Raw genomic sequence first — 17,488 nt, forward strand, 5'->3', positions numbered from 1 at the left:
CCTTGAAGCTATGACCTTGCAGGTCTGTAAAGCAAAGGAAAACTGAAAAAAAATCATAAGCAGTTCTAGCAAGTGAGTGCTTTGCTTAACAACCAAGTTACTAATTGTAGTTGTGCCAATTGTGCTTGCTAAACAAGGACTACATGTACATATTCCAGGAAGGCACATAAGTATTAATATTCATTGCTGTCAACTTGTCTGCACTTTGAAATCAAAATTGGTGGTCCTCCAATAACAATATAAGGCAACTTCTCCAATGGCTCCACGCCTCCAGAATCTGTTGCTATCTGGGATCTGCCAGGCTTAAAACAAACAAACTTTAGGGGAAGCCCTGAAGATATATTTATTCCATCTAGCCATTTCTTCTTTTCAGTTTCACTGGGTATGGGAGAGGATAGGCTGCCTACAAAATAGCCAACACCTGTGCTGCAATTGTCCTGTCCCTTTAAGTCCTCCCCCAGCCAGTACAGCAATTGTTGGCTATAAAAGCTGATCAGGGAGGCAGCTGGGTGTGGTGGTGGTGTTGATGTGTGGGAGAGAGGGAAGGTGGTGTGTGTGTGTTCCTAAAGCAGCCTAAAGTAGATATACTATTTTCCAGCAATAGGACTCATAAGTAGTAAGTTGGGGGGCCAGTAGGAATAGTAGTAGTAGAAGTGGGAAAGAGTAGTAATAGCCACTAAGTGCTTTTGTGCGTTTTGCCCGGGGACCTGTTGTGCTGGTAGTGTTTTGGAGTCCAGTAAAAGAATTCATGACAAAGTGGTGACAAAAGGTTGGAATAGCCAATAAATGTAGAATATTCAAAAAGAGGGCAACTAACACAAGGGGGAAAACCATACAAGGTGGCTTAAACTCAGTGAAAAGAAAACCAACTTTGGCTAAAAAAAAAAAGTTGCTGCAAAAGGAGTTTGGGCCTTGCAGAGTTCAGATTTTTCAGGAATTAGCCAGCATCCTGCCTGCTGAAACTAACTTCTTTATCAGAGCTTACACCAAGCATGGAAAAGGCAGAAGGGACAGATTCCTCCTTTGAGGAGGCTACTACAGCGTGCCTGGCTGAGGAATTCTGGGAGTTGAAGGCCATGAGTCATAAAAGGGCCGAATTTGAAGACCCCTGATCTATAGTAAAGCCAAAGCAAAAGGTGGACCAGCCTGAAATGGGGCTAGGCATGGATACTTGGGCCAATATCATTGCAGAGCTGATAAGATGGAGCAAAAGGAAAGGCTGAAATTCATTAAAGAGGAAAAGGAGCAAATTTGGAGGGAGAAAGTAAAGATAGGCTGGAATCAAAGGAGTGAAAGAGAGGCAAGAAGAGTTTAAGGGGCCCGATAGACCTACTTAAAGGGATACAGTCACCAGAAGGGGCAGATTCAATTGTAAATTAGTTTTCAGAATGTGTAGAGTGGAGGTTGTCCCAAAGACATTAAAATTCCCAAGGTGTCAGAGGAGAAGAAATAGAAGCCTATTTTACCAGTTCAAAAGAGAAGCTACCTCTTGTAAGTGGCCTGAGAGTGGATGGGTGGTGTGACCAGCCCCATGTTTAATAGGAAAGGCTTTGAGAGCTTATAGAAGACTTCCAGCAAGAGAAGTAGTGGATTACTCTCATATGAAAGACATAATCCTATACAGATAGGCTGTCACTCTTTACACCTATGATAAACATGAAGGGATGTTTGAATTGTGAACAATGTTGGAAGACTAGGCAAAAAAATGGTTGAAGCCAGATGGAAAAAAGCAAAGGAAAAGTGATAGGGAAAATCATTTCAGAACAGTTTCTACCGGTACCCCCTACCAAACTGAGGTTTTGGGTACAAAAACACAGCTCAGATTGGCTAAGGACTACATGGCAGCAAAAAAGTTAGGATATTAGAAGAGAAGATTCAGAAAGAGAGAGAATAAGAAAGCCTGTTCCAGAAAGTAAAAACCTTAAGGAGCCGGAAGAGAGAAAGGTGAAAGAAATAGAGAATCCTTTAGCTTTTACCCAAACTAAAGGGAAGGCCTTGGGAGGACAAAAGACCATAGACGACCTGTGGGAAAAGTGGCCATTTTGTCCAAAGATTGTTTAAAAGTGAAGGGGGAAAAAGAATGGCTGCAGTATCGTGTCTCTGAGAAAAAAAATTATAATGCCAGCAAACCTAAACAAGGCAACAAATATGGAGAAAGAGCCTCTTAGAGTCTGTGTTTGGGCAGACTGAAATGTCTCATTTGTCCAAGTAAAGGCAAGAGGGAATGGAACAGGTAATGGTGATAGGAGTTATCCCCAACTTGCCATGTAACCTAGTAATTGGAACAGGCTTTCCATTTACTGAAGTGGGACTCGGAGAAAAGATTCAAGAGGCTAAGATAGTGGGAGTAACTACAAAGGCCCTGTCTAAGGTAAAGTTGAGAATGGAGCAGAAGCAGGAAGGGAAGGAACCTGGGATTATTGTAGCCATCTTGATTTTAATACAAATGAAATGTCCTAGAATGGAGAAGTGGGAGAGTGGAATAGTGAGGGATGAGTAGTAGCCTCTGAGTGCTTGTGTGTGTATGTGTTGCCCAGGGACTTGTGTGGTTGTTTTGGAGCCCATTGACTTGGGTATATGTAAAACAATGCATAACTGTTTTTACTTTAATGCTCCCTGGATGTTTTAATTGCCAGGGTTTGAAGAATTTCCTACACTTCTGTGGTGCTGGCTTCAATTTTTTTTATAGCATTGTAGGTAGCTTTGGAAGGCTGAAAGCATACTTCTATATTTATTAAATTTATATGCCACCCATTTCACTATCAAATGACTAAATATTATAAACATGCTGAAGCATGATCATTAGTGGCTCATTTTCAGAATAAAACAGAAGGGTAAACAAATTAACATGACAAAAAGATTCTACACTGTTGGACCAAGTAACATTCTTAGACCAATGGGGGAAATATTTAATCAAAGAACAAAGTAAACTTACAGTCAATTTGCAGAAAAAAATCAATGGAACCAATCATATGAACAGTATCACATTAGGTGCAGATGATACGTTGTAGGTGAAAAAGGCAATGCATTTGAATGATGTCCTGATAGCTGTAGTCCATGCAAGTTGAAAATTCCTCCATGACTTATTTCTTGAGTAGGCACAAATTGGCACTATTGAGAAGTTTATTTTACATTGTTTCTCTTCCCAAGTCTTTTAAAAATGGTTATTTACAAAAGAAGGATATCAAAAAAATGTGGGTAGTAGACCATTTCTGGGTCACAAAACTCCCTCTGTTGACTTGTAAAAGCAAGACCAGTCTTCTCTAATGGTGCCTTCAAGGAGATGACCACCCTCTTTATCATCTCCCAAGGCTATGCTACAAAGAATTAGGACAACTAAAGTCCAAGTTATCAGGAGGCAAGAGATGAGGGAAGGCTGAGTGATTGGTTGGAAGTATTTTGTACCATGGTATAGCTCCTTAAAAGTGAGAAAATCCCCACCTCCTATTAACAGTTGTAGGGTTCATATTACTAACTCTGCAAAAAGCACCAGCTTCACTGCCAATATTGGTAATTATTCTAAAACAATAGAACAGAACAAACAAGATATTACTAAAATATTTCAATGACTTTTCAAATCTATGGTAAGGTAGAAAACCAGTAACTGCCACTTCTTAGAAATGAAATCAACCGGGTTCCCTGAAATTATGCACAACAAAACTATCAGTGATGTTTTGCTGTGGAAAGACCAAAACCCAGCAATGTATATCTTCTCTCAGATTTATGTTAGTTTTGGAAAGCTTCACAAGATCTTTATTCACCTTTAAAAATATTTTACTTTTCGTAATACTTGAATCTTGAAATTGAAGTATATGGTTTCAATCTCAAGCTTTATAGTCTACTACATCATTTCAACTCCCAATGTCACACAAAGGAAGCCTGTACAAACCATCCCTTGTTTTGGATTTTATTCCAGTTTTGATTTTCCTTATACAATTGTGTGCATAGTTACTCATTACTAAATTTGATTAGTTAATCCCACAATATTATGTATATAGATTAAGTTATCTACCATTCCTAATATTTTTCTCTCTAAGAAGTTAGGAGTTCCTGATATTTCTAGATCTCTTAAGAGATAGGTGCAGGGAAGTCTCCTCCTAGTGCACTAATCTCCAAAACCCAGTTTGAGAGAACTGATTCTATGAAAAAGGTGGGATATAATACCTGCTGTACAGATGTTTTGGATGATATGGTAATACAAATTGACATTGAGCTTATTACAATGGAGAGGTATTAACAGTAGGCTAAAAGTTTCTAATGGTACATGGCCACATCAAATCTCTGAGAAGAGCCCGAGTGATTATAACTGAGGATCAACAAGTAGCCAGTTAAACATCTTTATGCCAGTTGCTGCCCACAAATATTAGTATGCTTCTATGATCATCTTTATTTGGATAAAGGGGGTTGCTTTTCAATTTTAATACTGGAATTGAAGTAAGAAAGAGATGAAAGTGAGATGCCATGCTTTCAAACTTTTCTGATAGAAGGCAGCTGAGGATTTGGGCTTATATTCCTCAATCATCAGGATGTGGCTTCCTTGATTTGTGGAAAATTCATAACATATTTATAGGGAAACACATACATTTTAAAAGAACATTTAATTTCCATTTGTTTAAATTAATACATGAAAAATACAGGTAAAATAGTAATAATGCTAATACTCTTAAGGCAACACAAAAAACATTCTGCATTTCTTCTTTTTATACATTATTCCTTAATTACTACTTACTGGTATTTTAACAATCACTCATATTCCATTGATTTCATAAATATTTAGAAAGTAGATAGCAGATTAAAATATGGCACATCTTCATATATTTACCAAATGAAAGTATAAGTCTGTTGGATTAGATCCCAGTTTCATATAAAAACCAGCATATTAAAAATGTAAAATGTCTTCCAGGAAAGGAACTTTGTTTAACAGAAATCCCTATAAAAGGCATTCCGAGTGATGTAATTTTAATGCTTTGTCATTCTCTCCAGTATTCCTTTAGTTCCTATGTATATGGTAACCATTGAGTGCCCAGTTTTGTACTTCTCCACTGCTGAACAATGCAAAGAAAAGAGCTCCAAATAAGTTAAGGGCAGAAGCAATATAAAACACGTTCCGCCATTCTTCTATAGTGTTCTGGTAAAAGAGGAATACAAAGGATAAATCAATACAGCAGGATGATGCTCAAGAGTGAGAAAAATGCTTTCCATTATGTTATTCATTCATTATCCTCTTGCAACTCTTTTGTTTTATCCTTTTCATTCTTAATCTCATTAAAAAAATTATTCTTCTTTCTCGATATTAGATGTAATTAACTCAGTTAACAGCTCAGCAATTTTCAACTTTCTTATAAGGGGAAGGAGATTTATAGTTTAATGATTATTACAACTGAATTCACTAATACTTAGTATTTGTGCCAGACTCTTATATCTAAATAAAATTATTCACACTCGTAACTTTCCTCCAAAGAGCTCTATTGTTCTATTTCATCAACCTTGAGAGTTGAATTAAAAAGGAATAAAGTATGTGGTTTAAAATTATCCATTGAACTGCATGGCTGAGTGAAAATTCAGCTTTGATATAGGCATGTGAGGCAATCTGAGATTGTGTCAAAATGACCACAGGTTCATAGTGACATCATGACACAAACTCCCCTCTTGCATACTTGTGGCCTACAGTCTCTTGCTGTTAAGTAAACTGACAGTAATTTATGTGATATCCCACCATTCTATCTCCACTGTAGATACCAATGAAAGTGGGGGCTTTCAGCTGCTACCTTGATATCCAGTGCCATTATTTCAACTGTGAAAGAATTTTAAAAACCCCTATCTTAAAAAAAAAAAAAAAAAAGTCTGCCCACCATCCATGAGAAAAGTGGACTAGTCAGTTTGGCCAGGATTAAAACTATGCAGTTTGAAAAGGAATCCTAGAAATGAGGTTGAGCAAAGCACAGAAAAATAGTAGTAAACATAAATATGAATAACTAGTGAATACAGCCAAGAAGAAACGAGAAAAACCTACAGATGGTAACTAAAGAAAGAAAAGAACTTGGTAAAAGTTAGATTGAGGAAAAACTACACACTCAATTGAACACTTTGGGCTAACCCTTCAGTGCTTTGCTTGCAAATTTCCAGTAATTCATAACTGGAATAACAAAATGCATAAAGAATTGTGTGAATATTGATATAGCTGAGGCATTTTAATTCTCATTGTTAAATAAAATTCAATGCTATTTCACCACTGTACAGCAGAAGTTATAGCCAAGAAATTTGCTTCCACCTACTGCAAGATCTCTGTTAACAAACTAACTATAGCAGTTGCACTATGCGCTATGTATATTAGAACTTTCTAAGCATATGGACAAAGAGAGCTAGCACTAATTAACAATTATTTTAATTCCATGTTAGGTTATGGCTACTGTTTGACTTAGGCACATTCTACTCTGCCTTGCTGAATTGCAACCACAGGCATAATTAAATAGCAAGAAGTCAGAAGGAATGGAGAATGCGAACATTCAATAATTTCTCTTACAAAAAAAATGTAGATATCGCACTCCCTATCTTATTCAGGAACAAGTACCAAGTTTAAGTAACATCACTTTACTGACTTAGATACCACTGCAATGTGTGGAAATGGAAAATAAGAATTCAGTTAAGATTTAAATGAGCTCATATTGAAAAGTACCATTTATTTCTGATTTAAAGCATTATTTTAGAGAACTGGAAAAGTGATACTTGAAAGTAACAGATTTATTTATTTTATTTGCATGACTACTATAAAAAGGACAAAAGAGCTATAATTATAATTTGTATATGTGGTTCTTACCGCATACATAAGCTACAGTCTAAGTTAGAACTTTAACCCTAGTTTCTAAAGATGCTTAATACACACTGAAATATAACTGACGTTCCTCCAGAATTACATTGAGAAAAAGAAATTTCTGAAGCTGTTTAGTCAAAGTTACAAACTTCTAGCTATATGGCCTTTTTAAAAAAATGACAAAACATTATTGTGAATATATAAGAAACATTCTTTAGAGGTCTGGCCTATATACTTAATTAATATTTTGAATTCATGTTTCCTTTCTTGTGCTGTGTTATCTCCTGATTATATCCTAATTTTATTTTACATTTACTTGACTTGGTTGCTGACTTTGGGAGTTATTTTGCACTGCTTTGTGAGAAGAATTATTTTAAAATAAGAGATTTGTATTGGGGAATCTCGGAAAAAAATTCTTTGCTAAAGGATATATTTTTACAGAATTCTATCAATAAATAGAATATTAAGGGAAATACATAATTGTATTTATTTATTAATATGTAATTTAAGAAACACTCATGTGAATATTATTTTCTTGAAAGTATTTAGATAGATTGGTGTGATTTTTCTTAAGTAACAAAGTGTGATTTAATAGTGTCCTTTTCTGGGATGTTTTTCTAACTTCTCAGTCCGGCCTACAATCTTAGGATTTTGTGGTGATTTCTTATCAAGAATAAAGCGGGTCCTTAATGCTCAGCATTCTGAGTTTAGCAGGGGAATGCATTATTATTCAACTAATAATGGTACACAAGCCTGGTTTTTTTTTTAAATTTCTAAAAATAAAATAAGTGTGACTTACACTGTGAGTCAAAGTCTTAGCAACAAGTGGTCCCACCATTCCTGGAATAGTGCCAAATGTATTTGTGATTCCAAGGAGGATGCCAGCATAGCTAAGTTAATAAGGGAAAATGAGGATTAGTCATTGGAACTTTCCAACTCTCAATTTTGCAATTCTTTTCCTGCCCCTTCAGAACCAGATTATATTATATGTGTACTTCCAGAACAGAGGAATTTTCTCAACAGCAGTCCAAGCATTTTGGCATCCAAAGCCCTCCTGACAGACTGAAACGGGAGACTAGAAAGAATTTCACACATGATTCATCCACTTGTCTGCAAAGGATTAGAAACGCTTCTCATGTGTCCAAGCTTCTCAGAAATTAGCAAAGGGATTCTCGCTGCAAATTAAATGGTCTCTCTCCAACTTCATTTCAGCTCAGACTTGACAACTAAGATAAACTATACTTTCCAACAGTATTGTTATTTAATAAAGAGACATATACAGTAGATACCTATGGTATGCACCCAGCAAACATTAACCACAAAGTCTGTCTCAAAACAGCTCAGTGTAGCATTTCCCCCCCACAAAAAAGTAAGATATTCCTTCCATTAAGAAATTTCTTAGTTGTATAATGTCTACAATGGGCTCTTTTCAACAATCATGCCAATTACAAGAGAATCTCAATACACACAAAAAATTGTCCTTCTGGGATGAAACAAAGGGCTGCAAGTTGGTATAAATTACTATGTATTGGTATCTGAATGCAGCTGCTATCTTCTAGATAATCTTGTACAATCCATTTTTATATTCTCTCAGAAAGGGTTTCCCTTTACTCAATATATTTAAGATGTGGGATCTATGAGATAAATAAAATTTTATGACTAGTTATTAGCATTGTAATGGTTGAACATAATGGGGAAAGTAACTAAATTATAATTTAAAATAGCCAATCAATTGCATGTATTAGAAGAAATAGAATTTAGGAAAGGAAAGGCTCCTTCTTAAAGGAGCCATAAGAATCTGTATGGTTTTTGTTGCAATGGATTAACAATAATTTAAACATTAAATTTTGATGTGGTTATTGCTTGAAGTTGTATTTGCAGTGACTGCAGAAGATGTATCAAATGTATTTGCCACCCTCCAGAAAGTAAAAACAAAACAAAACATGTCCAATGTTCTAGGGAATTGAATGATCCCAGGTGTGTGTACTGAGGGAACCAAAACTACAAATGCCCCCCCAACACACAAACACACACATCCCAAATGGATTGGAGGAGCATTTGATGATACAGCAAGATGCTATCATTATGAGAAATGTGACAAGTGGCATGGAGGACTAATAGCTGTACCCATCTGTTCACCAGCTCCAGTTGGCAGTAGTGGTAAGGGAAAGGAGCAATGTCTGGTGGCTATTACAGTGAGAAAATTGGAGGGACCATGTTGAGGAGAGAATACTTTCTGTTCATAACAAAGAAATTCCACCCCGCCCGGGGGCCCAATTTCTCTACATTTTTTTTCATTCACTTTGGCAACAAAAGATTGCTTCCCAAATGGAGCTTTCAATGGTAATTTATAAAACATGGCCACACCGAAACCTGTCTCATACAGGTACATGCCTGGTGGCAGTTTTCTCTGTCCAATACAAGGGAGACAACTGCAAACTATCCAGCAATTATCACTTGAGAACTTATTAAAGTTTCTTCTGATAGAGGAGACAGCAGAAAGGGAGCCCAAGGTTTGCTTTTTAAGTTTGGTTTTGACAAGTGTTTTAGGTTCTCTCCATTCCAGCTGGGAGAAGCCATGATTAACATGGCACAACATGCCTAAAATGGGAACAGCATTTGTAGAGAAACTAGCTTCTGTCACATGCACTGTAATATCTCTCTAATTGTTTCAAAATTATTTTGAAAGATTTCTGATGTTATCTTCTTTGTCACTCTTCCATAGTCTTCTACATTTATCTTTATTCGTAATGAAAAATCAATGAAAATATTAAGGATGAAAATATTTTTTCTTTCATCACTAAGAAATGTCTACCAGGAAGCAATCTATAGTTGCTCTCTGATATTTGTATCAGTTTTGAAGAACATGCCCGATGTTGATGATAATAAAAATTCAACTTGTGAGAATCTCTTAAGGGAATAACATGGTTTGCAACAATCTACAATTTCTAAAAGCATTCTTCATTTAATTCTGTGCCTTATACATAGTTATAATGAGATTATCTGTTTCAGGAAAACTTAACCAGCAGCTAGTAAAAAACTTAATCAAAAGCTATAAAAAGCCTTAAAAAAACTTACGATGGTGCAATATCCAAGTGGTTGATACTGTAACCTGACGTGGAAAACCCTCCAAGTGTTGTTGATATGGTTAAAAATACAACTGCCAGTTTATAATTGCAACCTATAAATCCAGCCGCCATGAGGAATACTGCAGGCCCAACCATTCCTTAATTAAATAATAAAAAAAGAAAGTTTATACAAGCACTTTCTATTTATTCTTTTCTTGATGTTTTAGTGTAGTTTTGATTTTTGTTTATTTTATAAAAGTAGCTATAGCTTTCAGCTCTTGACCTGCAACAGAGGATAACTGAAAGCGTAATTTCACCCTTCATCCCTAAATAAAGAGATAACATTGTCTAAAATAGTCAATAACTCCTCAGTACCATAGTATATTGTCAGGGAACAAGAATGATAATACATATTGGAATGTATTAAACTGGAATTGGAATTCGTAAACTGAAACAGGTATATTCTCCTTTGATCCATCCAAGCTCAAAGAATCCACTACCAGTATTATCAGCACAAGAAAGTCAGTATGTTGGAGACATAGGGGATTAGTATCATGTAGACATTTGAATGCAATCAAAAACAGCAGGATTTTAGAAGAAAGCAGGTAGAACAGTGGGCAGACAAGATGAAGGTATTTGTAATTATGATAGCAGAACATATGCACTGCATAGAAAGGTTGAATTCCTTATTTTTTTTTCATAAATTCCCAGTAGCTGGAATAGATATATATTCTCCTGAAATCCTGCCATATCACTGTCAGTCTAATTCAACAGGCATTGATCTGGATATAAGACAGCTTACAAAGGTAAGCTACTTTGATTTATGACTGGTCACTTAACAACTATTCAAAGTTTTGACAGACCTCCCCAGAACTGCTTATGACCTGGATTCAAAGTTCTAATGCAGGGGTAGTCAACCTTGGCTCTTTTATGACTCGTGGACTTCAACTCCCAGAATTCCTGAGCCAGCTAAGCTAAGCTAAGCTGGCTCAGGAATTCTGGGAGTTGAAGTCCACGAGTCATAAAAGAGCCAAGGTTGACTACCCCTGTTCTAATGGCTGGGCCCACCTCTACATTATCACATGATCATATTTTGGGTGCTTGGCAACTAGCTCATGTTTATGGCCGTTTTCAATGTTCCAATATTCCACGGTCTCAATTTAATTTTTTTTTGTCAGAAACTAGAGTTTATTTCCAGCTTCTGGAAAAATCTACCCATTGTGGGCAATGGATTTGCTTTACGACTACAGTGTTATGATAGTTGCAAAAGCCATAAAATTAAGTGCAGTCATGTAGTGGTACAATGTACAAAACACAATTTCAGGCTCAATTATGGTTGTACATCGAAGAGGCTACCTGTATAAGAATGCATCCCCAATACAGTGGCATTTCCTCGACAGTTCAGTATATTAAATGGCAGAAATGTAACATTGTTACTAAAAGATTTAAATTACTTCAAAATGATGGTGTTTGCTGGAGTAACATGAAACTGTTCTTAATGGCTTGCTTTCTACTAGCCATGTTATAAAAAGTGCATCAAAATTCCTGCTAGACTTTCTTGGAGGTTCAATTGTCCTTGTTGCTAAATATTTGTCTATACAACTTTACAGAAGTCATCAACTTTTTTTTTAATGCAAGCTAAGATTATATTAATTTGTGTGCTCTATGTGACACTTTGAGATTGGATGCTTATTACTATTTTGCTATGATAAAAAATTAAATTAGAAAATGTCAAGTGATTATCCTGCTTTCTATTGCCATCTAGTGTACAAAGCAAAGTATAAAATTCAGGTTTCATGTTTTATCGCAACATCCTAGCTGTTGCTGCAGCTTTGTTAAAAACAATATACTGAATCTATTTTAAAAATCAATTGGATCAGTAAAAAAAACCAGAATACTTATTTTAAGACAAGGCAGCAAAGGCTAATGTGGGAAACAATGGAAGAATTGTGAATAAAAAGATGATACCAATTCCCTTATCTAATAATCTCAACAATTAATTTATGCATTGTCATTTCAGTTTGTTTCGAGGTATTAAGTTATCAAGGACAAAAGATTCAGAGGGAAGCAAGAGCATGGTAGCTTTACTTAAACAAGCAAGCATAAATAGCAGAAGCACACTGGTATTTCTAAGTCTTGTCTGAACATCAGGAAAGCTCATTTCTAGTTAATACTACAGAATCTACTATGTATTATGACATTTATCAGGTGGGCTAAAGTCTGAATCGGCATAAGGTAGCTTTCTATCATTTTGAGAAAGTTGTAATGCCAGCATGTTTTGCACATGCTTTCCCCCTTCAAAAAAATGTTCCCAAAAATGTCAGGGTGATCTTTGTCATTGTTAGATTCTGGGAAGCACCAGCCTGGCAGGAAGGGGGGCTCACACAGGGAGTTAGCCTAGAGTCACTGTGCAAATGCAAAAGGGCTAGGACACTACTCCTCCCCCAGGTTTCCTGGAGCCTTATCTAATTGTTCCCAAGAGTAGGCTGCCAGACTGGGGAGATTCCTGTATTATAGGCAGAACAGAATAAAGTAAGTTAGCTTGCATTCTGCACGCGTGGGTCTGGTTGTTCACACCTGAAATTAATATATGTAATTACTGTAGGACAATCTTATTTTAAGAATTATGTTTATACAGATTCATACAGTCCTCGTAGGTTGTGACCTTCAACACATATGCAAGATATATTGGGCCAATCCAGGAAGGAGCAGGTCCTTCTGACCAAAAACTGTACTTTAATTAGAAAGTCTCATCCTGTGTAAGAAATGCCATGGATTTTGTCTGGAAATGAATATATATATTTAAAATTATTACATTCAAAAAATGAAAGGGTTGTGTTGTATTAATGCTTATTTAAAATATCAAACCAATTCACTTTCATTCTACAGTATTCTCAGTGAGCTATAGGCTACATTAAAAACAAATGCTTTTCTTACCTATTACTGTAAATGTTTTGCGAACACAGACTGTTGATTTATTTTTCTTTTCCCGTAAGTAGTCCGCAAATTGACCACACACAATTATACAAATCCAGCAGCCAAAATAAGGAAGTGCGGATAAGAATCCATTCTGTAGAGAGGGAAAATGATACTGTTATTTAAAATAATGTGAACAATTTGTCAGATCCTAGATATGATTTATGATATAAGCATGAGTGATGTATCATATTTTTAGATATGATCATAGATGTATGTNGGTGTTACCGGCGGACAAAGGGAGAGCCACTGTGGTCATGGATAGGACGCAGTACGTAGATAAGGTGTTGGGATTACTCAGTGACGCTACGGCCTATAAGGCCGTCAGTGGGGACCCCATGGTGGCCCTCAAGAATCGGACCAACAAGGTACTCAATGCTCTCAAGTGTAATAAGAGACTCAATGAGGATACCCTCAGGCGGCTACGCCCCAGAGATACGGCATTGGCTAGGTTCTATGGACTGCCCAAGGTCCACAAGGAGGGTGTTCCTCTTCGCCCCATTGTGTCATTTAGGGACGCCCCAACCTCAGGCTTAGCCAAATGGCTAAGTAACCGCATTAGTTATTTGGTTTGTGATAGTACTACCACGGTTAGATCCGCGGAGGAGTTTCTCGATAGAATTAAAACCCTGAGAGTAGAGGTGATGGTTTCTTTTGATGTTACCTCCCTCTTCACCTCTATTCCTCAGGATTTGGCTACCAGGGTAATTAAAGATCTTCTGTGTAAGGAACCTGGACAGCAGCGAGACTCCCTCCGCCTGGGAGACCTTGTGGACCTTTTGGAGATCTGTCTTAAGACCCATTTCACATTTCAGGGCATCACCTATGAACAGATTAGGGGCACCCCCATGGGGGTCACCCATTTCCAGCATCATAGCAGAAGCTGTATTGCAGCGGTTAGAGCGGGTAGCGATGGCCCAATATTGCCCCAAATTTTGGGCCCGCTATGTTGACGATACTTTCGTAGTCATCAAGAGTCGAAAAGCTGACTTTGTGGGTGTGCTCAATTCAGTGTATGCGGACATATAATTTACCGAAGAAAAGGGACCACAGGGTAAACTGGCGTTTTTAGATGTTTTAGTCCATCGCCAGTTGGATGGAACCCTACAGACTAAAGTGTACCGCAAGCCAACTCACACTGATAGGGTGTTGCACTTCAACAGCAATCACCCTATGACCCACAAGGTCAGCTGTATTAGAACCCTCTTTAAGAGGATAGACTCTCACTGCAATACAGCTATAGCTAAGGTGGAGGAAAGGAGACACCTCTTCCACATATGCAAACGTAATGGGTACCCAACGAAGTTTATCAGGCGGCATAGCGTCCTATCCAGGCCTCCAAGTGGCCAACGGCTAGAAGAACCACTGCCACAGATGACCCGAGTCACTCTCCCCTACATCAGCAACGTTTCGGAAGCAACAGCTAGGTTACTGGCACCCTACAATGTTAGGGTGGCACACAAACCTAACCGAACGTTGCGGTCCAGCATCATGAGACCCAAGGACCCGCTCCCCACGATAGAAAAGTCGGGAGTTGTATACAAGATCAGCTGCAACGAGTGTCCCGTTAATTACATGGGTGAGACCTCGAAGAGGGTTAGGACAAGGGTTCATGAGCATAGGCTTGCTATAAGAAGGGGAGAAGGGCATTCCCAGTTGTGGTCACACATGATGGAGACTGGCCACAAATTCGATCTTGATGGTGTGCAGGTGATTGCCAGCGACAATACCAAAGGCGGCAGGTTGCTCAAAGAAGCTTGGCTGTCAGGTGAGGGCTCTATTAACAGGCATATAGACCTATGCCAGGCCCATTTGACGTTAAGGGCATGGAATACCCGCGTCCACCGACCACGGAAGAGATGGGAGGGGGAGAACCCCCGACCCCAATGCCTTTCGGATGCCGGGGAAGTGGGTATCCACCAACCTGAGAGCCTACCCATGATAGAGCGCCTACCCATGATAGAGCGACGAATGGAGAGACCCGTTGATGCCGACGTCCCAACCCCCGGCAGACCGAGCATCCCAGCTGGGAATGGGGAGGACAAAGAACCATCGCAAGTACACATTGACATATGGCACAGCTGCTACCAGGGGGATTGTTTCCTCCCCTCCACCTCCACCTCTACCGGCACCCCTGCAGACATACCCACCGCTGCCCGTATGGAGACTTTGACACGAGGGAAAAGGGGCCGGCATTGTCCTGCCCCGGGAACAACTACGCACCCTCGGACAACAATCCAATGGACTAACGTGGCAATGTCACCGGGTGAGCCGGAACCGCCAACGCACCCCCCAAAATTTGCTTCGGGAGCGGTTACACGCTCCCGGATGGCAGTCCAACGGATGGAAACAACAGCGTCGATAGGCGACCCAGGACTGCCAGCACATCCCCCGAAATCCCCGAAACCCCTGATGCACCAGGAGGCACGAGGGAGAAGTGAGCAGCTCCGTCCCATCTCAGGGGCAATCACACGCTCCCGGGCAACCGCTCTGCGAATGAGCACAGTGTCTCCTGTAAGAAGGGGAGGGGAGGGAGAGCAGTTCCGCCCCGTCCCAGGGGCAATCACATGCTCCCGTGCAGCCGCTTTGCGGATGAACACAACGCTCCTTGGAAAAGGGGGAGACGGGAGAGACGGGAGAGATCGTTCGGATGGGGGGAGAGGGATCGATCAGATAGAACAGTGGGACAAGTGGATAGGGCAATGGATAGAGCAGGAGCAAGCACATGCTCCTGGGCAACCAGCAGTGACAACAAGGAGGAGGCGGTGACATTGACGATTAAAGGTCATGGCTATGGGGTCGCCAGACGCAGAAAGGGAGAGGGGGGAGCATCGGATGGCACGAGCCAAGACAGGATATCCCACGGGGCACCCGGAGACAGAAAGGGTGGTGGTGAAAACGAGTGAAAATGGGGTGGAGGTGATGGGAAATTCACCTCAATGGGACACCCCAGTGCGAGAAAAAAAGGGAGTCGAATATTCTGGAGACATAGAACATAGACCCACTCTTAGCAAGGTAGAGTATGAAGCTAACATAGGAACACGAAAAAAAGGGGGGGGGGAGGAAAGTGAGCAGTAAGGTGTATGACGATAGGAGTAGCGAGGATAAACTGGCTAATGATATGGAGACTGCGACCGGAACTTCGATTGGCCGACTGAGCCCCATGACGGCATCCATGGGTTGGGCGCTGAAACAGCTTGGTCATGTATAAATAAGCGCTCCCATTGACCTAGACTGATCCCTGATGATGCTGGCAGTGGCCAGCGAAAGCTAGGATTTTAACTTATTAAAACTTTTATAGTTTTTTAAACTTTTCCTGGTGTTCACGTTTTTTATCTCTCGTCATGAGTATACCCAGGAATCATTCTTTTATTTTTAGTACTGTTTTTAAGATATATATATATATTCTGAGTAAAGTTATAATGCCAGCATGTTTTGCACTTGCTTTCCCCTTCAAATGAGATGATTGCATATTTAAAGATAAGCATGAACAGAAACAATATTAGTAAATAATGCAGGGTAGGTGACAAGTAATTAACACACAACATTTTGTGACTCTTTTTTGATACTAATCCATCTTCAGGTTACCTCATTCCTTCCAGGCACCAAACAGATGTTTGAAAAAATGAGAAAAATACTATATATATGTATCTGGCTTCCTTCACTATAAAAGGATAGTTTTTGTATGTACATTATATGGATATGGAGCTTCCAGACAATTGTTGAAATTGCCTGAACCCTTGAGAATAAAGACATTATTTAAAAGTTACATAACCCTTTTTAATGGTAAATAACGGAAATACAAGTATAGTAATGAATTTTAAGTATGTGGCCAAAAATAGCACCCGTTTCATCGGAGACACATTACAAATGTTAAGACAAAGCTTTTTTCATGACTCTGGATTAGAATGGATATTACCATTTCCTCATTTGGTTTATTGTACTGGGGGAGAGGCAAATATTAGTTCAACAGCTCTTTTAGATTTAAGGTACTGCAGCAAAAAAATAAATAAAAATCAAATCCCCCCCACCATGCAGACTATATAAAAAGAAAAAAAAAAGATCCCAAGCTCTGATTATATGATAACTGGACAAAGCATTTAAACTGCTCAGTCCTGTACTAAGATTCTTTCCTTGTACTTATTAAGTACACAATCTTCTGAAGAAATACAAATATGCATCAGGCAGTCCACGGGAAGCCAACATTTTTCTCAATTTTTGTTCCTTTTGGAATAGTCCACCCAGAAGACATGATTATTTGTGAAAAGACCCACTAACAGAGTCCATAATGTCCACTTATTAATTTTGTATGTAAAATCTGGAAGCCTTTACTCAAAAATCAACAACTGCCCCACTGTTTCCATAACATAAAAGCACAGAAAAAGTTAATTAAAAAAAGATATTTTTAAAATTGCACTGTAGTTATACTAAAATGATTTGCCCCAAATCTCTGATTTGATAACTAGAATGAATTCTCCAGGAGTACACACACAGTAATTTAAGTATAGCCATATCCTAGGAAGATTATGTAATACTTTGGTTCTTACAAAAACCTGAACCTCTGTTGAACAGACACATAGACAGAAATGCAAGAATGGGCCTAAGTTTGGGAATCCAATTCTCATCCAGTCTA

The 17,488-nt window shown here is 38.7% G+C and overlaps 1 protein-coding gene across 2 annotated transcripts in view; it reads right to left on the reverse strand.

Annotated features, from left to right (window-relative positions):
• Positions 1 to 2,894: 2,894 nt before the first annotated feature.
• SLC17A5 (solute carrier family 17 member 5) overlaps positions 2,895 to 17,488 on the reverse strand; it is a 29,661-nt gene continuing 15,067 nt past the window's right edge. For both annotated transcript variants that reach the window (XM_015817479.1, XM_015817480.1), the window contains exons 8-11: positions 12,817 to 12,949; positions 9,890 to 10,037; positions 7,611 to 7,701; positions 2,895 to 5,128 (exon numbers count right to left, since the gene is read on the reverse strand). In XM_015817479.1, coding sequence (XP_015672965.1) covers positions 4,991 to 5,128; positions 7,611 to 7,701; positions 9,890 to 10,037; positions 12,817 to 12,949 — 510 coding nt within the window. In that variant the 3' untranslated portion in view covers positions 2,895 to 4,990. The remainder of the gene's footprint in view (positions 5,129 to 7,610; positions 7,702 to 9,889; positions 10,038 to 12,816; positions 12,950 to 17,488) is intronic.

Source organism: Protobothrops mucrosquamatus, unplaced genomic scaffold, assembly GCF_001527695.2.
Source record: "Protobothrops mucrosquamatus isolate PMUCROS unplaced genomic scaffold, P.Mucros_1.0 scaffold594, whole genome shotgun sequence".
Taxonomy (NCBI): Eukaryota; Metazoa; Chordata; class Lepidosauria; order Squamata; family Viperidae; genus Protobothrops; species Protobothrops mucrosquamatus.